Source organism: Aphelocoma coerulescens, chromosome 7, assembly GCF_041296385.1.
Source record: "Aphelocoma coerulescens isolate FSJ_1873_10779 chromosome 7, UR_Acoe_1.0, whole genome shotgun sequence".
NCBI lineage: Eukaryota > Metazoa > Chordata > Aves > Passeriformes > Corvidae > Aphelocoma > Aphelocoma coerulescens.
Genome location: NC_091021.1, coordinates 12,202,461 through 12,229,079, shown reverse-complemented (window position 1 = coordinate 12,229,079; position 26,619 = coordinate 12,202,461). Strand labels below are relative to the sequence as shown.

Sequence of the window (26,619 nt, the reverse complement as noted above, 5' to 3'; positions counted from 1 at the left end):
CCGCACCACGCGGCCCGGCGCATTGTGGGGCTCGTCACTGGCGGCGGCCCGCCGGGGGCTGTAGTTCTGGGCGGGAGCCGAGCGGAAGCCATCGGCGCCCTTCCTCAGTCGCTGCTGTGTTGCACGCGGGGCTGCGGCGGGAAGGAGCGGCGCCGGAGGGAGCGCAGCGTGGGGCGGGTAAGCGAGCACTCGGCGCCGGCCCGGCGCTGCTCTGTCGCCTCACGGACGAGCGGCGCGATCTGTGCCTCACACCCCTTCAGGGGTTAACCCTCCCTCCTCTCGCCCCCAGGGCCGTTCCCCGCCGAGCCGCGGCACCACCCGGGCTGGAAGGTACGGCGGGCCGCGCCGGGCGTGCGGCGGCTTCCCTGCGGCTGGTTGGGGTGGGAGCGCGGGGCCTGAGCGTGAGGCGGCGTCCGGGGCTGGCCCCGCGGTCCCGGCCGGAGAAGGAGTTCCGGCGTCTGTCTGCGTTGGCAGCTGATAGGAGTCTTCTGGCGGTGGTGATGCTGTCATGTAACGTAGTGCTGTGTTGAGCGCCGTCCATTCAGTGTTAGCAGGGGCGGCAGTGCCCGCAGGCGGTGGCTAGGGTGACCTTCAGCGGCTCGGGGTGCCCGTCACCGAGCGGGCTCTCTGGAGGGTCATGTCACCGCCAACAGGAGGCAGCCCTCGGTGGCATCTTAGTTGTTGTCCTGCTTGCGTATGGAGGACAAGGAAATCTTGGCTTTTATCAACTTCTTAATCACATTGTTACATTTTTATCAGCCGGTTAAACTGGAGTACGAATATCTGTCAGTAAATGTCATTTATTCTGTAGACCATGCTAGTGGAGAAATGTATGTGATGTGGCATGCTCGTATTTTTATTTTTTAATGCAATCTTCAGCTGTTGCATAGGTGCCTATTTCTTGGTTACGTTTCGCAGTTACTGTTGGCTGATTGTGACAGTTTGATGCAGATATTTTATATTCTAATAAATAACTTAAAGCAACATTACAAGGCCACAGTCAATTTTAGGTTTATTTTCAGGTACTTGTTTTCTTTCAAAAGATGTAGTTCTTAGTAAAAACAGGCAGACTTCTTTTTAATTACACTTCTGACACTGAAGCTAAATTAAAAAAAATATTTTCCAATACCTGAAATTTTTCAACTCTGTAGTGGTAGTGTGATTTTTAGAGCTGTATCAGTTTATCGAATTTCTGTTACAAGTATCTGAAAATGTACTTTAAAGAGCGTTGGAAAACCACAGACTTTCCTGGTGGTGATTTGCCTCTAATAGTGGGCTTCCAGAATTATATTGTCCAGTAGGAGTGCTGTCTTTCAGGAATGATAATCATGATTTGTTGATTAGTTTTCCAAGAAGACACAAGCAGAGCATTTTCACAGAGACGGCTACAAAAAAGAAGACATCCTTTTATCTGGTTCGATTGCTAGTGATTCTCTGGTGACTGAGTCATATTGATCAGTTTGATTAATTCTAATAAATACAGAATTATAACTTAAAATGCTGAGCACTGGCTGGGGTATAGATCAAGGAACTGAAACTACTTTTTTGGGTGAATTCAGCCATGCATCAACTGAAAGTGTTAGTGATTTCAGTTAAATGTTATTCAAGTTCCCTTCAAGTATACTTTACAGAAAACAAGCTTGAGTTTTAAAAGAAGCCGATTACAACCTTTACAATGAAATATTAGCAGAGATTTTAGCAGAATGAGGCATTAGCAGAACACCTCAAGAGCACTTATTGTATTTTTTATTTTACCTAACAAATAGGCAACTCACAATAGTTCTTGATTCTGCTGAGATCATAACATTACTACATATGTATGTAATTTCTTCTGAAAAAAGAAAATTTGTGAGAAAAGATGTATACAGATACTAATGTTTTGATTATACATTTACAGAAAATATTTAGGAATTACTAGAACATAGTGTGTGTCTTTAATGTAGGTAGCACTCAGTTTCAGATTAAGTTAGACTTCAATTAGGCGTTTGCTGTTTTTAGATTGTGTACTAAGGGTGATATCGACAACCTCTAAACATGTAGGATTTAAATAAATTTTAACTATCAAGCTGTGGTATTCAACAGTATGCATGTATACATGTACGTAAAGCATATATGCATGTACTTAACAGGTAGTGTTGCCACTTAGGAGAACATGAGTGTGAGCCTGGCTTGGTGTAACTGTAGGATGAGGGAATGTTGTGGCCAGCTTCATGATCCGCTGGTGATTCATCATTCTCCAAGAAGTGTTCTTCAGCTTCCCCTCTGAAGCCTTACCCCCCTCCCAAAATAAAAACAATCCAAAAGATGTGGGGGGTTATTTTTGTTTTCTTAGAGTTTCTTTCTTATACCATTCTATTTATGGTTGAAGGTCTGTTGCAGGTTTCTTTATGATTATTACAGTTGGTTTTAGCATTGTGTTGGCATATTCTTTTAAAATATTTTTTTCTCTTACATGAGAGAAGTGCAAGCACTAAATAGGTTTTTGTAGGGATAGTATTGCCTGAAATAGCAGGTGTTAGGCACACAGCAAATGTTAATTGTGATAGGCAAAGTTTGTGTTCACATAGATTTGTTTTTCAGTAGATAATCCTTTGTCCTTCATCTCCTACTGGATGGTGTTGAAGGATTTGGCCTCTGCTTCTGAGCACTAGTCCCAGGAATGTTTTGGCAGCAATTCAGTGTGGTCATGTTTGCTATAAGAATAGAACTGTTTCATTAACCTTGAAATGCAGAATATGTTGATTGTTATTAGCTGGCTTGACAGCATTCCAATTTTAGTAATGGAAAAAGTACTGTGTTAATGACTTGATATAATTTTTTTAATTGCATACTTACATAGCAGTAAAATTTGGCATCCCAGAATAATGCACTCGTTTACTTGGCTTGCTTTTGGAAAATGGATGTTGTCTTGTCTTTTAATCAAGTTAGGATCTTTTTTGTTGTCAAAATTTTGTTTGTGTTACTTGTGGCCTGGTGTCTTGCATCCTGGAATTGTACAGAGGAGGAGACCTAGTTTAGTCTTTCCAAGTGCTTGTGAGGAATCAGCTGCTCTCAACAAATGGAAAACAGCAGGAATAACAGCGTATTTATATTTAAGTTTGGATATTGTCAATACAGGTGCCAGTATTTTGCATACATTTTTAACTTTTTGAACACAAAGAAATAACACGTACATTTGTCTGTGGTTTCCAGTTGTAAAGCAATTCCCTTACCTTTCTCATAATTCAGATTTGAATTAGAGTTCTCTAGTGGTAGAATGTCTTCAGAGTTACATTCTATCTTGAGGTGCCCCAACTCTTTCAGCACCAAAGTGGTAGTTACAAAGACAAGAACAATTTTTTATACTTCATAACTTTTTTATCTTTCTCTAAGACTCTAGTCAGTATTGCTTTTTCGAGTTAATCTTTACTAGGGTCTTCTGACTCACTAAAGGAAAAAGTTACGAAATCTCTTTAGAGCAGCTTGGATTCTCTAGGGCAGATACACAAGATGTAGGAATAGTTCCCACTTCTGTAAGAAGTGTGCTCTATGTACCTCAGGTTTTAGCTTACTGTTTGGAGCCAAATGATAGCTGAAATGTTAGACACACACTGGGGAGTAAAATTTAACCTAGAAAGTAAAGAAATACTAAGTCTGAGATAGGTAGGTAGGTATGTTTGTATGTATATAAAATGTTGTCTGATATTTCCATCTCTCTTGAACCTTCCTTGAAGAAAGCCTCCTGAGAGCACCATTCCTGCATATGGGTTGTTCTCCAATATTTGAATTTCCCTTGTTTTTTTCCATGTTCAGTTAACCAATAAAAGACACAAACATCAATGGGAAATGGGCCTATGAGGGGGTAGGGAGACAAAACTAATAAGATGTAGATCAGAGTAGAATGAATATAGTAAACTGACAGTGGAAATATTCTTTATAAATAAAGATTAAAATCAATACCTGAGAAAGTTTTCTGGCTTCTCTTTTGGACATGTCTTTCTGCATGATTTAACAATCGTAATTTCTAGTCCATCTTTTTATAGCATGGTCATATATTTAAAGGGATGTTGTAAATTTCATGGGTTTTAATTAAATGTGTTTAATTATAGTTGTAACTTGCAGGAGGAATCTGCAATTAGGAAATAGTTTATAGCTGCAGTGTAGAAGGGTCATGGAGTCACTTTCAGGGTGGTACTGCCCAGTGCTTGAATTTCTACAGAAGGTGCACCACGGTACAGGAGACTGAAGCTGTGAGAAGCATTGGAAGTGCAAGCATTAACTTTTATGGTGTTTGCTTATCGAGTAAACTTCTCAAAGGTTTTGCAAAGAGTTTGCCCTTTCAATTCAATAGCTTGGTGTTGGCCTGGTGCTCTAGAAAACATTTAGCCAAATCACTTTAGTCCTTTTTTTTTTCCCCCTCTTTGGCTGAACTGAGATTGACTTGCAACAAATAGTGTTTCTGCTTTGCACTTAGAAGAGAGATTAAAACCAATCTTGAGAAGCAGCAGCATTCAGTTTTACATTTTTAAAACTCAAAGGAAAAAGATTGAGTTAGAGTTGTGAAGAAACTGTCCTATGCTGCTGAACTTTGTCTAGCTGTATAGTGACTCTTCTTATTACAAAATGAAGTCATTTGCATGTGTGGATCTACAGCAGTCTTCTTAAATGTCTTTTATTATGCTGTATTTCATTTTTTTAGAGAAGGGGGTATGTATAGTTCATGCTTTTCAGCAATCCATTTAAAAACAGTCTCTAGAAAAAAAAATTTAAGAAGTGCTAGAAGCATCTATACATTCAGATAGAAAGTGTTTCTGAAATCTCTTTTCTTTTTTATTAAGTGTTTAATATGGATGGGAATTACAACTGATAAGCAGAGTACATACATAAAGAAATAAATGACAAAACAAGAAGATGCTACTTACAAGTATGAGCAGACCTTAATTGAAGAAAGGGTTTTTTTTGATCTCCTGCCAAAGTGTACAAGCAGATGAACTGGCAGGCTCCAGGCTTGCTTTAAAAAGCTCCTGCGCTGTCCATTTTGATCTTGTCAAATGAGAGGTTGCTACAGACAGCAAAACAAACCTCTGATTGTTGTACTTGATGATTGGAGATCTTGGGAAAGCTGTTAAGAGCAAATTTTAAATTAATGCAAGATTTTAAGAGAATTTTATGTTAACTGAATGCCAGAGGAGGGACAAGGAGACTTGTTTTCTCTTTAGTTTTATATCTTTCTGTCATCTAGAACTACTGTTTTATATGGAAGGTGATTAATCAGTCTTGGCAAAGGAAAAGCCAAATTTTTACTTTTATTAAACTGTTCTGATAGCTTACCTGAATTAGTCATGGTAGTTTCTGGTTTACCACAATGAGTCCCCGCTGAAGAGAAAACACAGATTTTATAATGATCCACAAATGAAATTTCTGATAGGTCCAGTTTTTAATTAAGAGCCTCCAAAAGGAAAACAGACTAAAGCAAACAGTTGTATAAAACTTTAATTTTTTAACAATATAAATGTTAAGGGTGATGTTTTTGAAATCTGCCTTTAGAATCCATGACTTTAAATAAATGTAGTGGCCTGAAGAAAATCTCTGTTAGTTGGAGCTGCTGTCCATTAGCATAAAAAGGAAGTGCCTCATTTCAGTGAATGACCTGAATACTCTAAATATTATATGAAAGAAGCGGAGTAGTACAGACAAAGAGATACTTGACAAAGTCCATGCTTAAGGTGAGATGTTATGTCTGCAGGGAGAAAACATATTTTAATGCTACCTTTCATATGTACTGTGTAAACTGGACATAAAGTGTTTGCCTCTTTTTTCCTTTAAAGTTAATTATAGTGCAGAGGGGAAATTCAGACTGAAAGAGACAAAGTCACACCAATTTACCTGTCTCCCTTGAAAGAGTGAAATCTGTTAAACTTTGGTATTCTCTTTGTTTTATCTTTAGGTGATGGGTGAGCTGAGAAGCTGGTGAAGCTTAAGTGAAATACTTCTACTGATCAGTAGTAGCCCAGATGAAATAGGCATGTCCTAAGATGGCAGTAGATCTGGAATATGAACCAGCCTACAGAAGTGAGTTGATGCCAGATTTGTCAGTCTCTGTGGCTTGATGGCTCTCACTTACTCTGTCTCTAAACCAAAGCCATCTTTTTCCCAAAGCAATGGAGGAATGGTGCCCAGCTTGATTACAGAATGCTCTTTCCAAGGAAGTGAGCTGTGAAGGAAGGACTCATGAGTTTGGATCCCAGGGGCCTGGAGAGCATCCGTGGTAAGTTGAAGAATTACTATTACAAGTCCTGAATGTGTCTAACATGTCATTAAGCACCAACCTGAAGACAACCTTACGTCTCACATTCTCTGTATTGCTTATGTGGTATTGTAGAGGAACAAAAACAGTGAGTCCCTGTAACTCACTTGTAAAGACAGCATGCACTGTAAAATACTGTTTGTAAAATTCTCACTGTCAATAGTCACCATCGGTGTTTATTCCATTGAAAGATATTGCAGGTAGTCTTCATCTTGAGTGGAAATGTTGCGAAGATAATCACTGCATACCTTTAATATTTGAGCAATTTAGTGTTAATGGGGGTTTTTTTTGCAATAATTGTGAAGAGGTTAAGGGACACACACACCCCACAACACAGAAAGAGGTAAACTTTGCAGGGGTTTTAGTATCATGTTTCTCAAAGTGTGATTCCGTAAGGATGATAATGGAGTTTTATATTTGTTCCCTTATTTCAAAGCAGTATTCAGTTGGTTTTACTTACTTTAAGATTGTTTACATTTATGTTCATTATCAAACCAATGCATAAAACAGAAGAACAAGAAAAATGTGAGTTTCCTTCAGAAAAGGGAAAGTGTAACAACTATGATAAAGTCAAAGAAACTGTAGGAAATCAAAAGCTAGTAAAATGTAGGTTTGTGTTTAGCTCAATGAAGAGGAAAAGTCGGAAATTGAAACTCATTACTTACATTATATTCAAGAAGTTGGAGGGACACAGAGCATACCAGCTTTTCAGGAAGTTGTGGTGTCAGCTGGGGATGAGGAACTTACAAGTACTGCAGTGTAAATCAAGTGTTGATTCAGTAAGTATTCTGGTATTTTGTCTGGTACAGAATAATTATTTTCAAATCTGCCAAAGATTTATTAAGTATTTTATAGTATATAAAATGTATAGTACTGGAGCAACACTATCAAATTTTACATATATTTAATAATGTACTATAACTGGCATTTATTCTCTTTCAGATGGCTGCTCCAGTGAGGACATTCCTGAGGTGGAGTTGGTGAGCATGCTGGAAGAACAGTTGCCAGATTACAAGTTACGAGCAGACTCTCTGTACCTGTATGAAAATCCAGGCTGGATTCAGCCCAAGGCTTGCCATGGCCGTCTGCCGGAGATGGCTTCTCCAGCTCGTGACGAGGAGTCCTTCCGTTACATGAGTGAGTCGGTATTTTTTTTCCCCAAATATTGAAGATAAAAATGTAGGTACAAAGTTAATATTAATATTAGGAAATGGTCAAATCTGGGAAACTTTGGACAGGTGGAAGAAAAGGCTGATATTCAGGAGAAGTGCTTGTAGTTCAGGACTGCAATTCTAATGGCTGATTTAGGATGTCTCATGACTGCCTGATCATCAGATTACACACTGAAGTAAGAGTAGGAACATGTGATAGTGAAAAAGAGGCAGGAACCTAGAATTGTGCTAGAAGACATGTAATATGAAAGGTGTGAGTGTGCAGCAACTGTTGTTTTCAGGAATGTTAATGCTGTGGTGGATTTGGTGATGTTACCCTGATGTTTTGTGTCAGTGTTGTTTGTGAGGTGCTGTCAGTGGTTTCTTCTGGAGATAGAAAAGGAATGAATGGCAGATAGGCAGGTACTAGATCAGTGTTGATCACTGCCTTCCAGTTCTGAAAATACTAAGTAACTTACTCTTAAACCTATCAAATGATAAAGAAGAAAATGGACAGCTTCAGTCACATGAAGAAACCTTTAATATGTTGAAAAGCAAACGTATAGAAACTTGCTGAAAGTACTGAACACCTACTTGCCTGTAGTTTCTAAGTGTTTTCATGTGAGTGCATTGGAATCACTTCAGAGAAATGGAGAAGTCCTGTTTCCTCCATTTATTGGAACTATTTGAACAAACCACATAGAAGAGTAAACTTGTTTTTTATATACAGTATGTAATGATTACCTCTTCCTTGTACACGCCACCTCTAAAAGGTTTTTTTGTATCATTGTTGTTTGTAGTTTAAGCTTTCTGAGAGTGCATGGCAAAGGAGTAAGAAAGACTGAAACATTACTTCCCAAGAATGCAGTATTCAACAATTTAGAGTGATCTTGTTATAAATTGAACTTGAACTGTTTTTAACTGTGGAAAGGAATTGGAAAGCCGCTTAATGTTTATTGCTCAGTCTGTTTCTGATAATAAAATTGCAAGCATAAATGATTTTATAGTTGAGTGAATGCTTTTGTAGTTCACTGGAAGCAGTTGTGTAGTTGGTGGGGTGTGTACTTGCCTCTAAGTGTTAATTATAAAGAGGTGGGATCAGAGTCTATCCATGCTGGAGATCTCTGCTCGGCTCCTCACCCGTGTGACGAAGCACAGGGCTCCGAAGGGCCTTCAGTCAGCATGAACTTGCATTTTCAACCTGCAGGGAGAGGGAGGGGTTTTATCAACTAAGTTTTCATGAAGCCTGTTGTGTATTATTTGGTTGTCAAGGTACTGCAGAAAGTGCTGTCTTTTTGTTTCTCCCAGAGGGAGGTTCTTTTCAAGTATGGAAGGTGTCCTGTGAAAACAGTAAACTGCTTATAGGAGTTTTTAAAGCAGTTTTTTAAGCTATAAATGTTTTTTTTGTAACAATGACTGAAATTGAATTAAAATTAGGCATAACATATAAAACGAATTCTTCTATTATTTAAGAACACTTTTGTAACTGCCCAGTCATATAAACTCAAGATCAATATGGTTTATGTTTCTCCTAGAAATTGTTCAGACATCGATTACACTTGTCATCGTAGTAGCTTTTTTGAGACTAGTAACCCATGGGGACGTACTGGGAAGGTCCCAGACAAATACAGATATAAATCAATTTCTAGTTATAATTATTGTTGAATAGCTTGGTAGGTGAAATTTTAATCTTTCTGTTGCCTGGAATTGGGAATAAATGTGACATGAAGCATAAGATGGGGTTTTAGCTGTGTATCTTCCTCCCCTTATATATGTATGGAAACATTTTTATCACTTTTTCCAGGAGAGAGTGCTTAATGTATGGTTTGAGTGAATTTATAGTTGAGAAAAAACCCAAAACAACACAACAGTTATTGCACTTGAGCTCCTCCTGTTTTTATGGCTGCTGCTGCTACCTATAAGAAGGTCTGTCCCATGACCAGTTGGGTTCACACTGGCAGTGTTTCCAGTGAGGTGGAAGAATATTTTCTGCTTCAACTGTGCTAGCCTAAGAAGCCCTGAGTTACAAAAGATCACTCTTTGGAACTACTTTATATGTGTGAATTAAGGGTCATGGCACAACACAACAAGAATTTTAACCAAAATGAAGAGTTGCTTGCAGCTTTCACTTGGCAAGGTGAGTATTGCATATGCATATGTTCTCAGGAGAGAATTATAACAAACGGTGTATAGTTTTGATCCTGTACTGAAAGAAAATAACAAAATTTATATAGAGCTAAGTTTTGAAACTGTTGGTTCTGTGATTTTATTTATCAGAGTAAAGATAATTGCTCTTGATTTTAGGAACTTACCTGCCTGAGTAACCTTGTATGGAATTAGTGTAAATTTTTATTAAAGGTGCTGGATAGAAACTTGAAATCACCTGCTAGGATCAGTTATCACAGGAGAGCTGGCTATAATATTCTGCCTGTAATGGCTGTAACTTAGTTATGTATGTGCAGTGAATTTTCCAAATACTGATAAGCTAGATGAGTTTGGAGTCCCCTCTCAGCAACTCGTATCAGTAACCAAGCAGTACAGTAAAATTGTCCAAATGCATGTTGAGTTACTGATAGATATGTACTTTAAATTTAGTGGAGAATTTCTATTTTTTCCCTGCTTAGAAATACAATTAGTAAATGACAGTGCTGTAAGTTCAAAGCTCCTATATGCTTAAACAGCCTGTGCTGGGTTTTTATGCCTACTGATCTTTTTGATGAAAAGCATTTGGTTTGTTACTTTGATATATTTTTCTTTTAAGCTTTTAGAGAAATGGTAGAACTTTTCCTTCTGTGTTGTTCTTCCTGCTCTCCTGTCTTTCAAGATTATAAAAAAGTTTCTTTTGTTACTAAAATGTGACTTGGTTTTGATTTTAGCATAGCTACAGTGTTACACTTTAAAAGGTTAATTGTGGGCATTATGTATGTAAAGGATATAGACAGCTTATATAACATGTGTAAATAAAGTCAGTGAAGTGCAAAGCTGAAGTGCATGCTATCTCATAGCTATGTGTGCAGTCCTCAGTGACACAAACAAAGAAAAGAGCTGATAATCAATACCACTGTGTATTCAGAGTAAGAATCAGATTTAAACAAGGTAAACGAGTGAAGGACATCTTGGGATCAAATCCACAGTAATCTCATTTTGCAGTTCGATGATGGAATTAGTTTCAAAACAGGTTAACATAAACCTTCAGCTGAAGCAGATACTTCTGTAATTTTTAAATTTATATTGCTGCCTTCTTCACTTTAATGATCCTGACTTCATAAAGCAAGAATAGCAAATTGCTGTTGAGCTTGGACAAGTACAAACATTCATCACCTGACAGAGAAATGTATAATTCTGCTCCTGAAGGAAATATTTAAATGGTTTTCTAAAAGGCCTAAGAAAGTTTTAATAGTGAAAAAAGTATGTTTGCACATGCATTTATTTTTTGGTTGTGGTAGATGCATGGCAAAGTCACCTATTTCCTGACATTTTAATTCTTTCTCCTCTTTGTTCTCTTTTTCCCCCATATCTTTCATTATCTGTCACTCTAGCTCTTATTGAACTTCCTTCCTCCTCCTTGGATGGATCTCACAAATTTGCACAAGGTAATTAAGATGCCTTTGTTACTACCATCTCCTCTTTCTCAGGACATGAACTAGAGCAGACCAGTGCTTTGCAGTTTTAGCACTGCGTTTTGTTCAGACTTGTCACAAATTCTTCATGCTTTGCTTAATTCCTCACTCAGTCCTGTTTTTCAAATCCTACTGTTTCTCAGTTTTTTAATAGTTTTACACACTCTTCAAACATTGGAATTACTTAATCAGTAAGGTAGCATTTACTGCTACATCTAAAATGCAAACATACATTATCTCATTTCTTCTTAGTTGTTTCCAAGATGGTCAAGCCCTTAATAAATGCATTTCCATGACTAGTCTCTGGGGTCTCTATTCTTCCTGTGTATAGCTGTCACACAGCCTAGTGGGAATTTTGCTTCAGGGTTAAAGTATGTATTCAACTATATTTGGATGTGCTCCAATATACTGTTCCTCCTCTCCTCAGCAGCCTGGATGGTTCAGTTGCTTAGCTGTATTCAGAAAGTTGCTCATAGGACATTTTTCTCCTTTTTCTAAATGTGAAGGATGTGTGAGCACCTCAAGTCTTAGTTAATGTTGCTGAAAGGTGTAAATGTTAAATACCTCATTTTTCAGTCTCCCAAATGAGTATTGTTTCACATTTCTGAAGTTGAAGATGCATTTGCATAGCCTCTGCTAGCTTCATCAACCAAGTACTGTATTTGTATATAAACAGCATCCTCTGAGTTTAGCTCTCCCCTTCCCACCATCTTTGTCTTTCCTTCAATAAGCATGTTTGTCTCTCTTCAGTTCTTGGCACAGATAATGCAGAACAGAAAGACTACAGTGAAGCTGACATGGTGAAACGTCTGTTAGCTGAGGTATGCTTGTCTCTGTCATGCTGTGTTAATACAGTTGAGGAAGTGCATTTGAGGGAGGGTTTTATTCAGCTGCTGAACATTTTGATTCAGTTATCTTCAAGAGCTGTTTATCAAACAAATGGGTAATGAGAAGCTGCCCATTTGCTTGCACCACCTCAGAAACAAAATTTAACTAAACTGTGGGTACCCATGAAGCCAGTGAGTATAAGAAAGAAACAACTTTCTTCTGATTTCCTGTTGCTCCTCTGCTTCTATGCCTTCACCACTGTTCAAGCTGAGCAGTCTGTTCTGGAGAAAATGTCACTGGAAAGACTACAGGCCTAAGTAAATGTGGGGTTTTTTGTGTGTGTGATTCAACAGAACCCTTTGTACTCAGCACAAAACCCAAAACTGTCCCCAGATTTGGTGCTTTCCTCTCCTCCTGTTATTGCAAATGGCTGTGGAAGAGAGTATGCAATATCAAAAAACACAGTTCTGTATCCAAGTGATGAAGCATTAATAATTTTCTAACAATGTTGATCCACTTGAGAATGAAGGGGGATCTCAGAGTGGCGATGCATTGAGCAATATCTAGGAGAATCTAAAGCTCTGAATTTAAACCTTCTATGATCAAAAGGAAGCATTTTTTCTCATTTTGGGAGCAGAAAGATCGGGACCTGGAGCTGGCAGCGCGAATTGGACAAGCCCTCCTTAAGCGAAACCATCTGTTGATGGAACAGAATGAATCGCTGGAAGAACAGTTAGGACAAACTCTAGACAGAGTAAGTGGTCGCTTTTCTTTCTTTTTTTACTTTATTTAAGGGTTTTTTTTCCTCATTTTTTTCTCTCTTTTTTTTTTCCATTTATGATGGTGGTAAGAGGATAAATAGAAATATGTTATTTCATTGTGAAAGGGGTGATTGGTGCTTTCAGACTACAGAAGTTTGCTTAGATGTCATTCTCCTAATCATCGTTCAGTCACTTCTTGCAGTCCAGGAATTGAACATGAAGACTACATATTGTAATTACTAGAAATGATGAGAATGTTAGACATCATTAGGTATATCAGACCATCAGTCTGATTTCCCACTGTTAAATTAAGAATGGACTAATATGAGTCAAAATAAGAGATTGGTATCTGACATGATATGTAACAACTTCACAGGTGAGGAAACAGAAAATAAGCTGGTTAATGGGGTACTTACACTAAGAGTAAACAAATTAATAAATAAAATGTAATGGAAAGTGAATTCTGATCAAGATCTTCACTTAGTCTCTTCCTGTAAGCACAAATTCTTGATCTAACCTTTTCTTTGTTTTTCTTTCTTATAAAAGGAATTAAATAGTTGACAAATAACACTGTGGTCAACAGATGTAGTGTAAGCTACAGTGAAATGGATTCAGCTGTTGTATAAAACAGTATGCTGGTAACAAAGATGTACTCATAATCAGCTGTAGGGCAGCATAAACTTAGGTATTAATATAAAATTGTAGATAGGCAAAATAGAATTTATCTAAATGAGATCTGTCTCTTCTTTTGTTTTTAGTTGTCCTACGATTCATGTAATGTGCAGACTGGAGGGTACCACTCTGTACATGTAAATAAATAGCTGTCTCTCAGTCCTTTTCTCCTGGAACTCAGCAGTTCAGAGTAATGGTCATAATCAAAATTACAGCTAGCATGTTAAAATGAAATCATGTATCAAGGCAGCTGGAAAATGATTTTGCAGTAAACTATTTAAAAAGTAGGTTCTGTTGTTCATTTTTGTGGTGGCTTGAATTTTCAGTCTCACTTGCACTGGTAAAATTATGATCTTACAAACTTCCTGTAAAATAGAGGTGTGAACTCTTCTTAAATCTCATTTTAGACTGGAGCAATGATGTTCCAGAGACTGCATAAATAATACACTACAATATTGTGTATCTAAAGTGTATTTCACGTGGTGGTGATCTTCACTTGTCCTAGGTTAACCAGCTGCAGCATGAACTGTCAAAGAAGGATGACCTGCTTCGTATTGTTTCCATTGCTTCTGAGGAGAGTGAGACAGATTCCAGCTGTTCCACACCACTGCGTTTCAACGAGTCTTTCAATGTCTCCCATGATCCATTGCAGCTGGATGTCCTGCAGGATAAACTCCGAGAGCTGGAGGAGGAAAACCTGGCTCTGCGATCCAAGGTACATCCGACCGATGGGCTGTGCTGTGTGTGCTGGGTATGAAACGAATCAGGGTGCTCAAAATCCAGCATCAGAGTTTCTCTTGAAGCACATGGCTATTTTGTGTCAGTGTATACAAATCATTCCCAAGCACTTTCCCTCTGTACCCACATCCTTCTGTTTCCTTCATTCCTCATTGTCTCTGGAGTTCACTAGTAGTTCGTTCTCAGTGCAGTTGTGATACATGAAAACACATGGGAACATATGTAAGCACTCAGCAAAAGTACTTGGACACATCAGGCCCTCAAGCTTATACAGTTTGTTTTGATATAAATCTGACTGCAGGAGTATTTGGGCAATTCCATTCTGTTGCCATTGTTTTTGTCAGAAGATATTTAAGGGTTAATACGCTTCCATTTAAATTATTTTAAAGACACAGTTTTGACTATGTGATTTGTTTCTCTATTTTGACTGATCTCTTGTGTGTGTAAAACTTGAATACAGGCACTGTGCCAATAGGAGGATAGACACTAAATGGCCAAACAAAAAATGGCTATAAAATGGAACCAACAGCAAAGGTTCCTAGAATTGGAGTCTACAGATGCAGTGTCTTTTCTTTGGTAGTGAAGAGTGGAACTTGTAAAATAGGACATTGTTTAAAACTGGGTTCTTCTGTTGCCTTTAAGAAAAATGGGTGTTGTTTGTAAGAAACATGAGGGGTTTTTATTTTGTGTGTGTGTGGTAGTTCAATTTTTTCTATGTGAGCCTTTCCCAATATGTTTGTTACACCAGTACCAGACTTGATTCCTTTAATGTCAACAAAATGCACTTCTGCTCTTGTTTTGTCTCCAAAACCAAGACCAAATGGATATGTTAGTAGTGCTGTAGGATAAGAAAGAGAAGATCAGATTGCCTTTATTTTGCTCCTAAGCCTGTATATGGTTGCACAGGTTTACAGACCAGCCAGAGGTTAATCATTCTGAGATATAACATAACCTTCAGTGACTTGACATAGACTCAATTACAATGAGCCTCTATTTACTTTTTTATTTATTTTCATTTGGCAGCACTGTGTAAAGAAGTGTATTTGCCTGCACTTGTGTAAATGTACCACTGTTTGCTGGGATAATCCTTAAAACCATTTGCTGAGTTTTACAGTGTGAGTCCCTTACTGGCAAACAGTCCTGAGTATAGAAGACTTGTCTGTGCTAAATTTAATGTTATCATCCTCACAATCAAAAGGGAAGTAGGAATCTAGAGTGCTTCATATTGTTTAGGTATGTTGTGATACTCAGTCTCTGACACAGAAAATTTAGTCTAAATAGGCTAGTTGGAAATACGGAGAAAAGCTGTTCTACCAAGAGCTTTTCAGTGCCATAAGAGAGCTGGCTAAGAGCAGTCAGTTTGCAAGATTTTTTTTATTTAAAGTTTTTTGAAGCAAATTTAATTGCTTATTTCTGATTTCTGTCTTGGTTCACTTTCCCTACCAAGTTACATCTTTTTGCAACAATTTTTGATTAGAGCCAAGAGATCAGGCTTTCTTCATATGTCTGTGTGTCTTTCACTCGAGACACCTGTAAAATTCTGGGAAAGGGGTTACAGTGGAAAACACAATTGCATAGAGTTTTTAAAGAGAGAGGGGAGATTCTTCAGTTGCAAGAATTTTAGAAATAAAAATTCACAGCATTATAGATAAGCTGAAATTGTTATTGATAAACAAATAATTTTCTTGAAGGCTTGCCACCTGAAGTCAGAAACCATTACATATGAAGAGAAGGAGCAGCAGCTGGTCAATGACTGTGTCAAAGAACTCCGTGAGTATCCAAGCTGTATTTTGCAATAGCAGAATGGTAGGTGAAATACCTAGTTCCTGTGCCTTCTTAGTTAACCCTGAATCCAAAAACGAGCTTCAATAATTTATGCCAATCATTGAAGTCTTGCCCTTTGCCCAAGTGTAAGGTTGTTTCTGTATTTCAAGTTTCACTCTGGCATTGAAATTCAGCTCTGTGTGTCGTGCTTAGAAGGGGAAAATGAACACAAAAGATGATGTCCATAAACTTCCTAAACTGAAGCCTGCAGACGCTAGAAAATCAACAAAGTATTCTTCTTGTGTATTCAGCACACTTGACACTGAAATGTGTTGGTGTATAGACTTTTAACTATGTTCACGTTAGTTTTAAAATACATGTTATGAAGCAAAGCATTTAAATTAGCAAGTGGCTTAATTTGTCTAGAGGAGTTGTTTGTATTTGCTTTGGGGACTGCTTATTTGCAAAGAATTGCAGCTACTCTTACATAAACGCATGCTAAGTATTCTGAAACAATAAAGAACAATACTTTTTTATCTGTAGTCATTTGATTTGTACTACTTCCTTTGTGCATAATAACCTTAAATTATATTTAAGATTATTTTTTTCTATACAACCACCATAAAGAAGACTGGATTGCTGCTTTATTTTTCTTGTTACAGATGACCATAAAGTACTATGAATTGATACTTAGTTGGTTAATTTACTCTGATCCCACTGAGAAAATATGCATGTTTTGCAAATAGGAGTTAGTTCAAATATGCTCTCCTATTTTCCTTCAGTGAGAATGTCTGTGAGTTCACTTTTTTATTCAATTCTACAGCACGTGTAGGGATGCTAGGTAATTTAGACTCACAGAAAGAATCTTCTCCTAGAGCTGTGTTGCCTACAGCTTTAAAATTTGCATTTTCAGGAAGAAGGCATCTGACTGAGCTTAAATGCTCACAGGCCCATAAACAGGGCCTTGTTCTGCAGTAAATGTGTGAGGTGCAACAAGCACTAAAGTTGTAGTGTGACCTTTATGCAAGATTGATCAGACTTTCTTACAACTTTGCAATGCTTTCATGGCAAGTGTACAGGCAAGGGTAACTGCATAAAAATATTTCAGCTCTTTGAGTTGCTTTGTCCTCTCACTTCGCGAAGTGCTTGCTAAAAGAAAAAAAAAGAAACAGGAAATTGTATTCAGTGAATCTTTGGGGAATAGATAATAACCAGGATCAAGAGTGTATGTTACACTTGACAAGGTTTGACAAAATGCCTTTGCTTACAATAGTAGTTAATAACAAGATTAATTCAGAACCAGACTTTTCCAGCATATTCCAAGTCTGACCTTGGTCATGAGCCATTATGTCATTTGAAATAGTTTTATTTTAGTCATTTCACATACTGGTGATACGTATTTCAGATTCTGCATGCTTAGTTCTTAATATGTTACACGTGCATTTGAAGTTAACTCTTCTTCCTCCTCCTCCCCACTGTTAAACTTTTCCTTATGATGTTCTAAGGCACCTACTTTTATGTATTATGAATTTATTTCCTAAGAGTATTGGTCATTTTGCAGATTGTTGTTGACTTTCACTCATCCTTTCTACGGTTTGGGTTTGGTTTGGGGTTTTTCTTTTGTGTAATGGGAGAAGGTCTCAACTAAGTTCCTTTTGTGTTTTGTAGGGCAAACAAATGCTCAGATTTCCAGGATAACAGAGGAGCTGTCAGAGAAGAGTGAGGAGGTGATTCGCTACCAGGAAGAGATCTCATCCCTTTTGTCCCAGATTGTTGATCTTCAACATAAACTCAAAGAAGTAAGGGAATGCTGATAAAGTGCCCATGTCTGTGCAGGTGTCTGTGCAAGCCAGGGGGTTGCACTGCAAGAGAGTGGCTGTTCCAGGAAAATCTGGCAGAGGATCAGTCTCTTGGGGAAGTCAGCTGAGAAAATGATGAGCACCTTTTTGTGCTTTCAGAATGTGATTGAGAAGGAGGAGCTGAAACTTCACTTACAAGCCTCCAAAGATGCTCAGAGACAACTGACAGCAGAGGTACTTACGGCTTCTATGTATATACATTTAGATAAATGTTTGGGATAGAATACAGGAGAAAGAAAACAGAGAAAGAATGGGAACTACTGCTTTTTAATTATGTAGGATTTTTAATCTTTCATCGTGTTTGGAGTCATATGATTGGAGGAAAAGAATAATTACTTTAGCCTACACAAATATTTTTGTAGTTTACAGGAGTATGAAAGGCAAGGAGCATGTTTCAAATAGGGAGGTCTTACTATTCTTAGTAGTTAGGAGAAAAAGACTGCTTTAGTGTGAATATTACTGATTGTGTCAACAGTACTGTGGCTCATTAGATTTTAAGACAGTTCTCTTTTTTTGCTTCTTTTGCATCAGTAGTTAGTGTATTTGCAGTTTTTCAGTGTATTTTCCTTTGAATTTCGTCATACTTTTTCCTCTTTCAAATCGTCACGCTTTGTCACTAAAACCACTACAGGTGCTGTGCAGACTGTTGCCCATTCCAGTTGTGGGCATGTGCCCTGCAGTTGAAGGAATCTTATACAGTGTTGAATCAGCCATTACAGGTTACTGTAGGAGTTCATTCAGTTTCACTCTGTCTTCTCTCTGAAAAGATCATGTGATGGCCTCTCTTCCCTTTCAGCTCCATGAGTTGCAAGATCGGAATGCAGAGTGTCTGGGGATGTTGCACGAGTCCCAGGAAGAAGTGAAGCTGCTGCGCAGCAGAGCCAGCTCTGTCGCTTGTCTCTGCCACCCGCAGTCGCGTGGAGCATTTCCTGTGGTAACAAACACCTCTAGAGTGGCACACACCAGCTGGCACATGCAGCTGTGGCAGTGTGCAGCTCTAGGAGCACAATGGCCTTTGCAGGAGCTGCAGCCAGAGCTACTTTGTAGTAGGCAAAGGAGCTGATGTGTTGGTTTTTCAATTCTTCAATATGTACACTTAGGAAACTTAGGAAATTAGTTAGGAAACTAACTGTTCACTTGACATGTTGTGACACTGCAATTATTTTTCCTTTTTATATGCCTTTTCTGTTTAATTAGGGAATTGGCATGTTCTACAGCTTATGCTCAGTTGTGCTAGTGTATTGTGTGATGTTGGTGTGAATTTTATGACTCAACAGTGTTTCTTTAAGAAACACAGCATCTCACATACTCAAAATATCTGGGAATTCATCAGGTTTTGGTTGGTTGCTCTGTGTGTACAGAATCAGTTGTGTACATGCTTGGCCTTGTAAGAAGTGCTGTTAAAATTGTAGCTTAACTAAAACAACCAACATACAGAGTACATAAAGAAATACAAATTAAAAGCAGATGTTGCTAATGAAAACTGAACCCACGCTGGTTGCGCATTGGTGTAGTTATGGTGGAAAACTGTCCTACGTGCCCTTCCTACAGAGGCCAAAGGGTTTGTCCAAAGCATACTGATAATGGGCAAACATGCAGGATGTTAAAAGTAAGTTTTACAGATATTTTCTGCTAAAACTGTTAGAAGGAAGACTTGAATCTAACTCGTCAACTCTTATGGTTTCCATTTTTCTGTAGGATTCCCTTGCAGCAGAAATTGAGGGGACAATGCGGAAGGAATTGAGTCAGGGTGATGAATCTGTTCTCTCCAAGCAAAAGTATGTTTTCAGATCTCTATGTGCTGTTTTGGTATTTATCCATAGACTTGTATTATTGAGGTGAAACTGATTTCTGGGACTCTATAAATGCATATATTCCCTCTGTAATGTTTTCATTGTAAATAAAAAAAGGTTTGTAGTATTTGGTAATCTTTTCAATTTTGAAACCTGCTATGCTTATTTGATTCTGTGAAGAAGGTGGGAATTTTTTGAAGGATGTTATTTTGTTCTTTAATTTGTGAGATTTTTTGATCCAAATTCTCTGATGCACAGGACTAGTTTTATCCCCTTTAATGCTTATAGAAAAATTGCTGGACAAATGACATTATAGCTGAAAGACTCATAACAGTTTTCAAAACCCTGAAGACCTGTTCCTGGATCTCATAATTCTGAGCAAGAAGTAATAAGCTAAATATATGTTTCTTAAAGCATATACAAATTAAATAAATAAAATATATACTTCTGAATAGTCTAAAGCAGTTATCAGTAGAGATTCAGGTCTTTCAGGTAAAGAAGTGGTAATTCTGATACTTAATAGAGTAGTTCTCCTGAAGACATGAGTGTCTTAGGCAATCACATTTTTCTGAACATCTATTTAGTAAGGTCTACACAGACTTTTCAAAGTTTGTTTTTCAGAGATTTTTCTTGACTTTATCTTTTTTGCTTCTGAAAACCACATTTTTTTGTTTGTCTTTTCTGCAGGGGTCAACAGAAACGAGTGTTTGACACTGTCAAGGTTGCCAATATCATTCGTGGCCGCTCCCCTTCCTTTCCTGCCCCGTTGCCAATCCCTGGATCTAATCGCTCAAGTGCTGTTATGACAGCAAAGCCCTTCCAGTCTGGAGTGCACCACTTGGAAAGCCACACACAGATGACTCTGGGGAGCAGCTCTGAGAAGAATTTGAAGTAGGAAGCACAGCCTGTTACCTTCTTCTGAGAAGAACTGATTCAAAACTAAATCCAGACTGGACTTCTGCTGTGTAAGAGAGAAATAGTTAATTAAATGGTCTTAGTATCTGTTATTATTTGTTATTTTTCACAGAGATGCTCACAGTCCTGGCCAGCCGGGAACCCCTGGAGACAATGACCTGGTCACAGCTCTGCACAGGCTCTCCCTCCGTCGTCAGAACTACCTGAGTGAGAAGCAGTTCTTCGAGGAGGAGTGGGACCGAAAAATGCATTTACTGGCTGAGCAGAAAGAAGAGGCTAGTGGCTTCAGTACACCAACAGAAAGCTCTTTTTCCCCAAGTACAAACTCAGAATTCACGGATCTCTCTTCCAGCTCTAGTAATCTCCGTGTCCTCCTACCAGAGAAGTTGCAAATTGTCAAACCCATTGAAGGTAAGAGGATGATCTCCTTCTCTCATTAGCAAAAAAGGCTTTTAGATTTGCCAGCTAAATCATTGTGTGTATAGCTAGGTATGATGTGTAGTAACAGGAAGCAGTAGTTTTTGCTAGGCTCCATGCCAGTGAGCTTGTCAGCATCACTTTCTAATTGGCTTTCCTGGAGTGTGCTAAGAGTTAGGCTGCTTCTTGGTATTGCCATCCAGTGGATGTGTGGGCACCAGCCAGCTGCAGTTGCTTTGCTCATGAATTCTTGTAACTTGATACAGTAGTAGGTAATGGCTCTCTGTCTTCTCTTTCATCACACCAGGATCTCAGACCCTTTTTCATTGGCAGCAGCTTGCTCGACCCAACCTAGGCACCATTCTTGACCCAAGACCAGGTGTTGTTACTAAAGGTTTTACCCCTCTGTCTGATGACACTGTGCACCACATCTCTGACCTGGAGGAAGATGATGAGGAAGAGGGTGAAGGAGGTATAACATTTCAAGCACAACAGTCCTTCCCAGAGGAGAAATGTACATTGGCAAAGCCAGTGGCAGGCATTTTCCTGCCCCCTATTACTTCAGCATCAGCACCACTCACTGGTAAGACGCATGGTTAGTGTGATTCTATTTAGCAGTGTCCTTTCCTCTATGGAAAGTATTTGACTTTGTGATGTGGATACAAAAATGCTGCTAGCAAGGATTTTCTTGCTATTTTCTAAGTCCGTGAGAGACTTTTCTCTCTCATGGAAGAGGCAGCAGAGTTATGTAAACAACCAAAAACCTGCAGCCTTGAGAAGTCTTGTTTATGGTATAGTAGAAAAATATTTTGACAATGGATGTTTTAGGATTTTAGCCAGTCACCCCAAGGGGTGGCTGATCCTTTGTCCAATTAGACTATGAAGATAAAAGTCTATAAAAGAGTTTGTAAAATAATTAAAGAAATCAATCTTGCTGCACAATTCCTGCCTGCTGGATCTCCTCTCCTCCTCCCTACGGCTATGGGACACGGTAATATACCTTAGGGCATTTTTTATTTTTTAATAGTGTGATAATGCTGGTTTTGCTGTCTTGGTTCTTTACTTCAAAAAAAAGGACTCAAAGCAATTATCAGTGATAATAACATTTTCTTAAACTTTGGTTCTTTTTTGTATGTCTTTATTTTTACCCTCAATGTATGTAAATCCTTCACTTTTCAGCCTCAAATCCAGGGAAGTGTCTATCTTCAACAAATTCCACATTCACTTTCACTACCTGTAGGATCCTTCACCCATCTGATGTCACTCAAGTTACTCCCAGGTATGAGGCCTGCTAACATCCTAAATGTTGCTGCATAGGATTAAACCTTCTTTTTGGCTTTTGATATATGGACCAGTTTTAAAAAATACTAAGGCAGTTAGGCAACATGTAGGATATTATTAATAAAAATAGTTGTAATTACAAAGGGAAACTTGGAATTCTCTGGAGTGAGAGTTAAAACAGGTTAAGGTAACTTGAAGCAAATTTTAACTCTTAAATAGCAGATGCCTTGTATCATATATCTATTGTGGGAAAAAAGACTGTGATTATTTTCTGATTCTATTTTAAGATTTTTTTAAAACTAACTGGACATCAGTATTCTATCTAATCGAGTATAGGTGATCACAGAAGGTAAATTCATTGGTACTTTGCAGAACAGTAATTCTGAGTCTACTGAAGCTGAAACTGTCATAGCTTATAGCAATAGTTTAGTTTTTCTTGAGTCTTCTGTATACTAAAAGGTACATGCAGAGCAGGTATAAAAATATCTAATGTGTGCATATTCTCTGTTTCATTTTTATTTTATTTCAGCTCCGTGGGTGCTCCATTATTATTGGGAAATACTGGCAGCAGTACTGGAAACCCAGTAATGAGCACTCCAGCCATTCCTTACAGACTGAGTATTGGAGAATTTCTCACCAACAGAAGAGACTCAACTACTACTTTCAGCAGCACAAGCAGCCTGGCTAAACTTTTGCAAGAACGAGGCATCTCTGCCAAGGTTTATGACAGTCCCATATTAGAAAAACTGCCTTTGCTACAACCCCCTCGAACTCTTCCCATTCCTTCTACTCCACCAAATTCTCCTTCGCATTCACCTTGTCCTTCCCCTCCACTGTTGGAGCCTCGAGTGCATCACTCAGAAAATTTCCTGGCTTCTCGACCAGCAGAAACGTTCTTGCAAGAAATGTATGGCCTAAAGCCCTCCCGTAATGTCCCAGACGTAGGCCAGCTGAAGATGAACCTCGTGGACAGACTGAAGAGGCTGGGCATTGCCAGGGTGATCAAGCCCCCTGAAACACAGGACCATGGGAAGAATCAAGGGCCAGAGGTTAGCTTGCAGAGGCAGGACTCAGCTGGGTTTTTAAATGCAGGTAGCAGCTTAATGGCGGGACTGAGAAGAAACCAGAGTCTTCCAGCCATGATTGGAGCACTGGGAGCTCCAGTTTGCACACAGTCATCAAAAATGGATATACTAAAGGAAGACTAACTGGCCTGAAAGGTGTTTTGACTTGGAGCACAGTAAATAATTTGAGGGATGAACATCCAGTACAGGCATTGTTAGATGTGTTACAGAAGAGTTGGAGAAGGCATGTGCATGTTAAAATGTGGGAGAGACAAGTGTTGGGACCAAGGAGCAAAGGAACATTGCTTGGGTTTGAGGAAGAAGGTTTTTGTGGGAGATAGAAAGGTAAAACCAAAGCTTAATTTCAAGACCCCCTTCAGCATCTGTCCTAACTTAATCAGAAGTGAAGACTATTGTAGAAATTTTCAGTGTTTTAACCCTTTAACCTGTATGTGTAGGTATTCTGGTTTTTTCCACCATACACCCATAGTATTTACTAGTTGTTTGCAGTCAGGCTACATCATTTAAGTATAATATTAAAATAACAGTCAGTCTGACTAGCATTATCAGCCCAAGTTCCTCTCTGTAGCAAACAAATATGAAGACTTGGATTTTTTTTTTTATTCTTTTATTTTCCATTTCAGAAACTGTGCTGTTTTGCACTCCTCCTCACTTTGAGAAGCGGGGGAGAGAACCTTTAGCTCTGTGTAAGAAAGTAATACTTCAGTTTACAAACACAGGATTTATATTTTGAAAGAGTGTAGTTTTGTTAGTGAGGTATTAAGAGAAGTTAATTTCTTTCCAGAGCTTCTGAACGAACTACACAGAGAAATGTGCAATGAATAAGAATTAAGAAGCAGGAAAGTGTGTATTGGGGTGAAAACTTGAAGTTAAGAAATCTTTCCAAATTGCAGTGTGCTTCTATTTAAATGAGGATATTTTTGTGCACACACACACACATACACACACAAATATCTCGGGCACATTTCACCATTGCAAAAGGAAATAAACCCTAGGTGCTTGATTCAGGGTTTCTTTTTAAAGACTTAAGTGGGAGAGCATTTACTTCAAGGAAAGTGTTGGAAGTTCAGAAAACTGCCTCTTGTCTTGCCAACTAGACATTTTGTGTATTTGAGAGATCTCCAGTAAACTTTATGCCTTTCATTCACTTATTTCTCCTTTTAGATAGGATTTTGTTTAAAAGATTTCATTAAGAGCAAAATTTGCCAGTCTGTATGTAGAAACAGGAAGAAAAAAGCTGGTGTTCTTTGTAGCATTTTAATGAATATTGAAATCCGGTGATCAGTGAGTGAGTGTTGTTCTGAACATAGCTGAGGCAGACTTTCCAACTCAAAAGAGATCTCCATTTTAGAAATCTGGTTTCTGAGTGTTAATCATCAAAATATTACTGCCCATGCCACTTTTTTGATTCTTTCCTGTCTAGGGTTCTAATCGTAACTGAACAATCTACAACAGATGTTTTGTGTAACAAGAAAAAGTTGTCTTTGCTAGTGACCTGAATAGAAACAGGTTCTTAATCTTTATGTAAATTTTCACGATACCTATCAACATTATAAAATGATTTGTTTCCATACAATTAGATTAAACAGTTAAGTTTACCTTGCCTGTTACTGTGTAGGTAGGGGGGCATAGCTGGCAGCTGTCTGGGGGTGTGGTGTGGCGCATCAGTGCAATTTCACTGATTTGCATGTGCCATAAGGCACATCCATAATCAGCACCCTCGCTGCTGCAGGGGTGAGTGGAGTAGGGCAGGAAAAGAAAGCTTCTTAACCTTGTTTATAGGAAATTCGTAACGTGGCCTTTCTGCTTTTACAGTTCTATAGATCTTGTGATGATTGATTTTTTTTTTTTTGTAAAAGGAAAAGGAGTAACCACTTCAAACTTGCACAGGGATTCTTAGCAGAAGCTTGTCTGTCAGCAGCGCACAGAAATATTCAGGAACTCCTGGAGTTGCCTTTTGCTCTCTAAGCAAAATCTTACACTTACAAAAGGTGAATTTTATTTAAAAGACTATATACGGGTTAATTTTGTTTTTAAAATGAAAAATATTTAATTTTTTCATGTAAGTATTTATGTTTGTATGTACTTAGCTGTGCATGGTGTCTTGCCTAGCTACATAAGGTAAGAGTGAAAGGAGGGAGTGCAATGCTGGTCTCCAGTGGACTGAGACAGGTATGTCTGCTGTGTATCTGTAACTTCCAGGGAAATGAGTTAGCAAAAGCTTAGACAGTTTGGTATCAACAGAGGAGTGTGTAGCATGTCAAAAGTATGTCCATTTTATGTGTTTATTGTAGGAATACCTGTCACTTACAGATAAATTTTTGAAGGTATTACACTGTTTCTAACTGGCTTCATTAGATAACTGCAGCCATTGGATCAGCAGAGCAGCAAATCAGCTAAGGCAGAATTCCTTTGGCAGACCATGGTTCAGGTAAAATTAAACTACAAGTATATAAATTAAATGCATGTTTCTCTTGGGGACACTTCCATATTCCATAGCCCAAGAATATAAACCAGTTCGGTTCAAACAATGCTGTGGATGTCAAGAGGTCAGTTTGTTCTGCAGGTGAGATGTATCATCAGATACTTTACATAAGGCAAAAAGAAAATGGAAAAAGCTCTATACCATGGTGTTTGTGTTTATCCAGTTGGTTGATGCTGTGGTGCAGTGTTGTTCAAATTCTGTCATGCGTTTATGCCTTTGGATGGTCATGCACAGTTTGGCTATACATGCCTGGCTTGCAGTAACAGGGAAAGCTGATGCTTCTTCCAAGTTACTGCTTTGTGCCAAAACCTAGAAGATAAACCTTTTTTTAATATATTTCTGAGAACATTTTAGAAGTTACCATGATTCTAGAAATGATTTGGCTTTCATTATCTCCCGTAAGACAGGTGAGAGGTGACAAACTGGCATGGCTGAGATTCTGCACCAGATCTTTTGAGTAGAGGTACATCTAGAAGGAATGAGTGTTACATTTTGGCAAGGTTCTGTTGTCTTGCAGGTTTGAGTCAAACACAGATGCTAGGAAGGACTTACCTGTGATTGTGCAAGTTACACAAGACAGAAGGAAATTCTTGTATTTACCTTATTCCGATTGTCTTAAACAAAGCACAAACTTAAAGCTTTCCAATTTCACTGTTTTTGATAAACTCAGTGATACCTGCATGCTCAAAGTACCTGTGATCAAAGTTAAACATCTGCTGTTGAATTAGCAAGAGAGGAAAGGAGAATTGGGTTTTAGCTTCATTTGGCTGTTACATGAGGGGACTACACACAATGCTTGAACAGTCTGGGATTTTCATGGTATTTTTTCCATCTGCTTTTTGCACTTACAGTTGTTTCATAGTGGAATGTAAATTTGATAATAAAACATGTATAACATGGCATTTTTCAGTATATTGCTGATCTGCTGTGGTTTGTTCCAGATGTCATCTTCTCTACTATAGTT

General features: G+C 38.4%; 1 protein-coding gene across 5 annotated transcripts; it reads left to right on the top strand.

The window, feature by feature from the left end:
• The first annotated feature begins 55 nt into the window (after positions 1-55).
• Positions 56-26,567, top strand: TRAK2 (trafficking kinesin protein 2). 5 transcript variants are annotated; one of them, XM_069022153.1, is made up of 19 exons: positions 56-177; positions 290-330; positions 5,927-6,051; positions 6,139-6,247; positions 7,229-7,423; positions 10,977-11,030; positions 11,808-11,878; positions 12,523-12,639; positions 13,824-14,033; positions 15,748-15,826; positions 17,489-17,619; positions 17,779-17,853; positions 18,476-18,613; positions 19,378-19,457; positions 20,160-20,363; positions 20,500-20,798; positions 21,112-21,387; positions 21,984-22,083; positions 22,615-26,567. In XM_069022153.1, the coding sequence occupies exons 4-19, from the start codon at positions 6,211-6,213 to the stop codon at positions 23,291-23,293; spliced, it is 2,745 nt and encodes a 914-aa protein (XP_068878254.1). In that variant the 5' UTR covers positions 56-177; positions 290-330; positions 5,927-6,051; positions 6,139-6,210; the 3' UTR covers positions 23,294-26,567. The 5 variants fall into 5 exon arrangements, with proteins under 5 accessions (XP_068878254.1, XP_068878255.1, XP_068878257.1 ...); XM_069022154.1 differs by lacking the exon at positions 290-330; XM_069022156.1 differs by lacking the exon at positions 10,977-11,030.
• Positions 26,568-26,619: the final 52 nt, after the last annotated feature.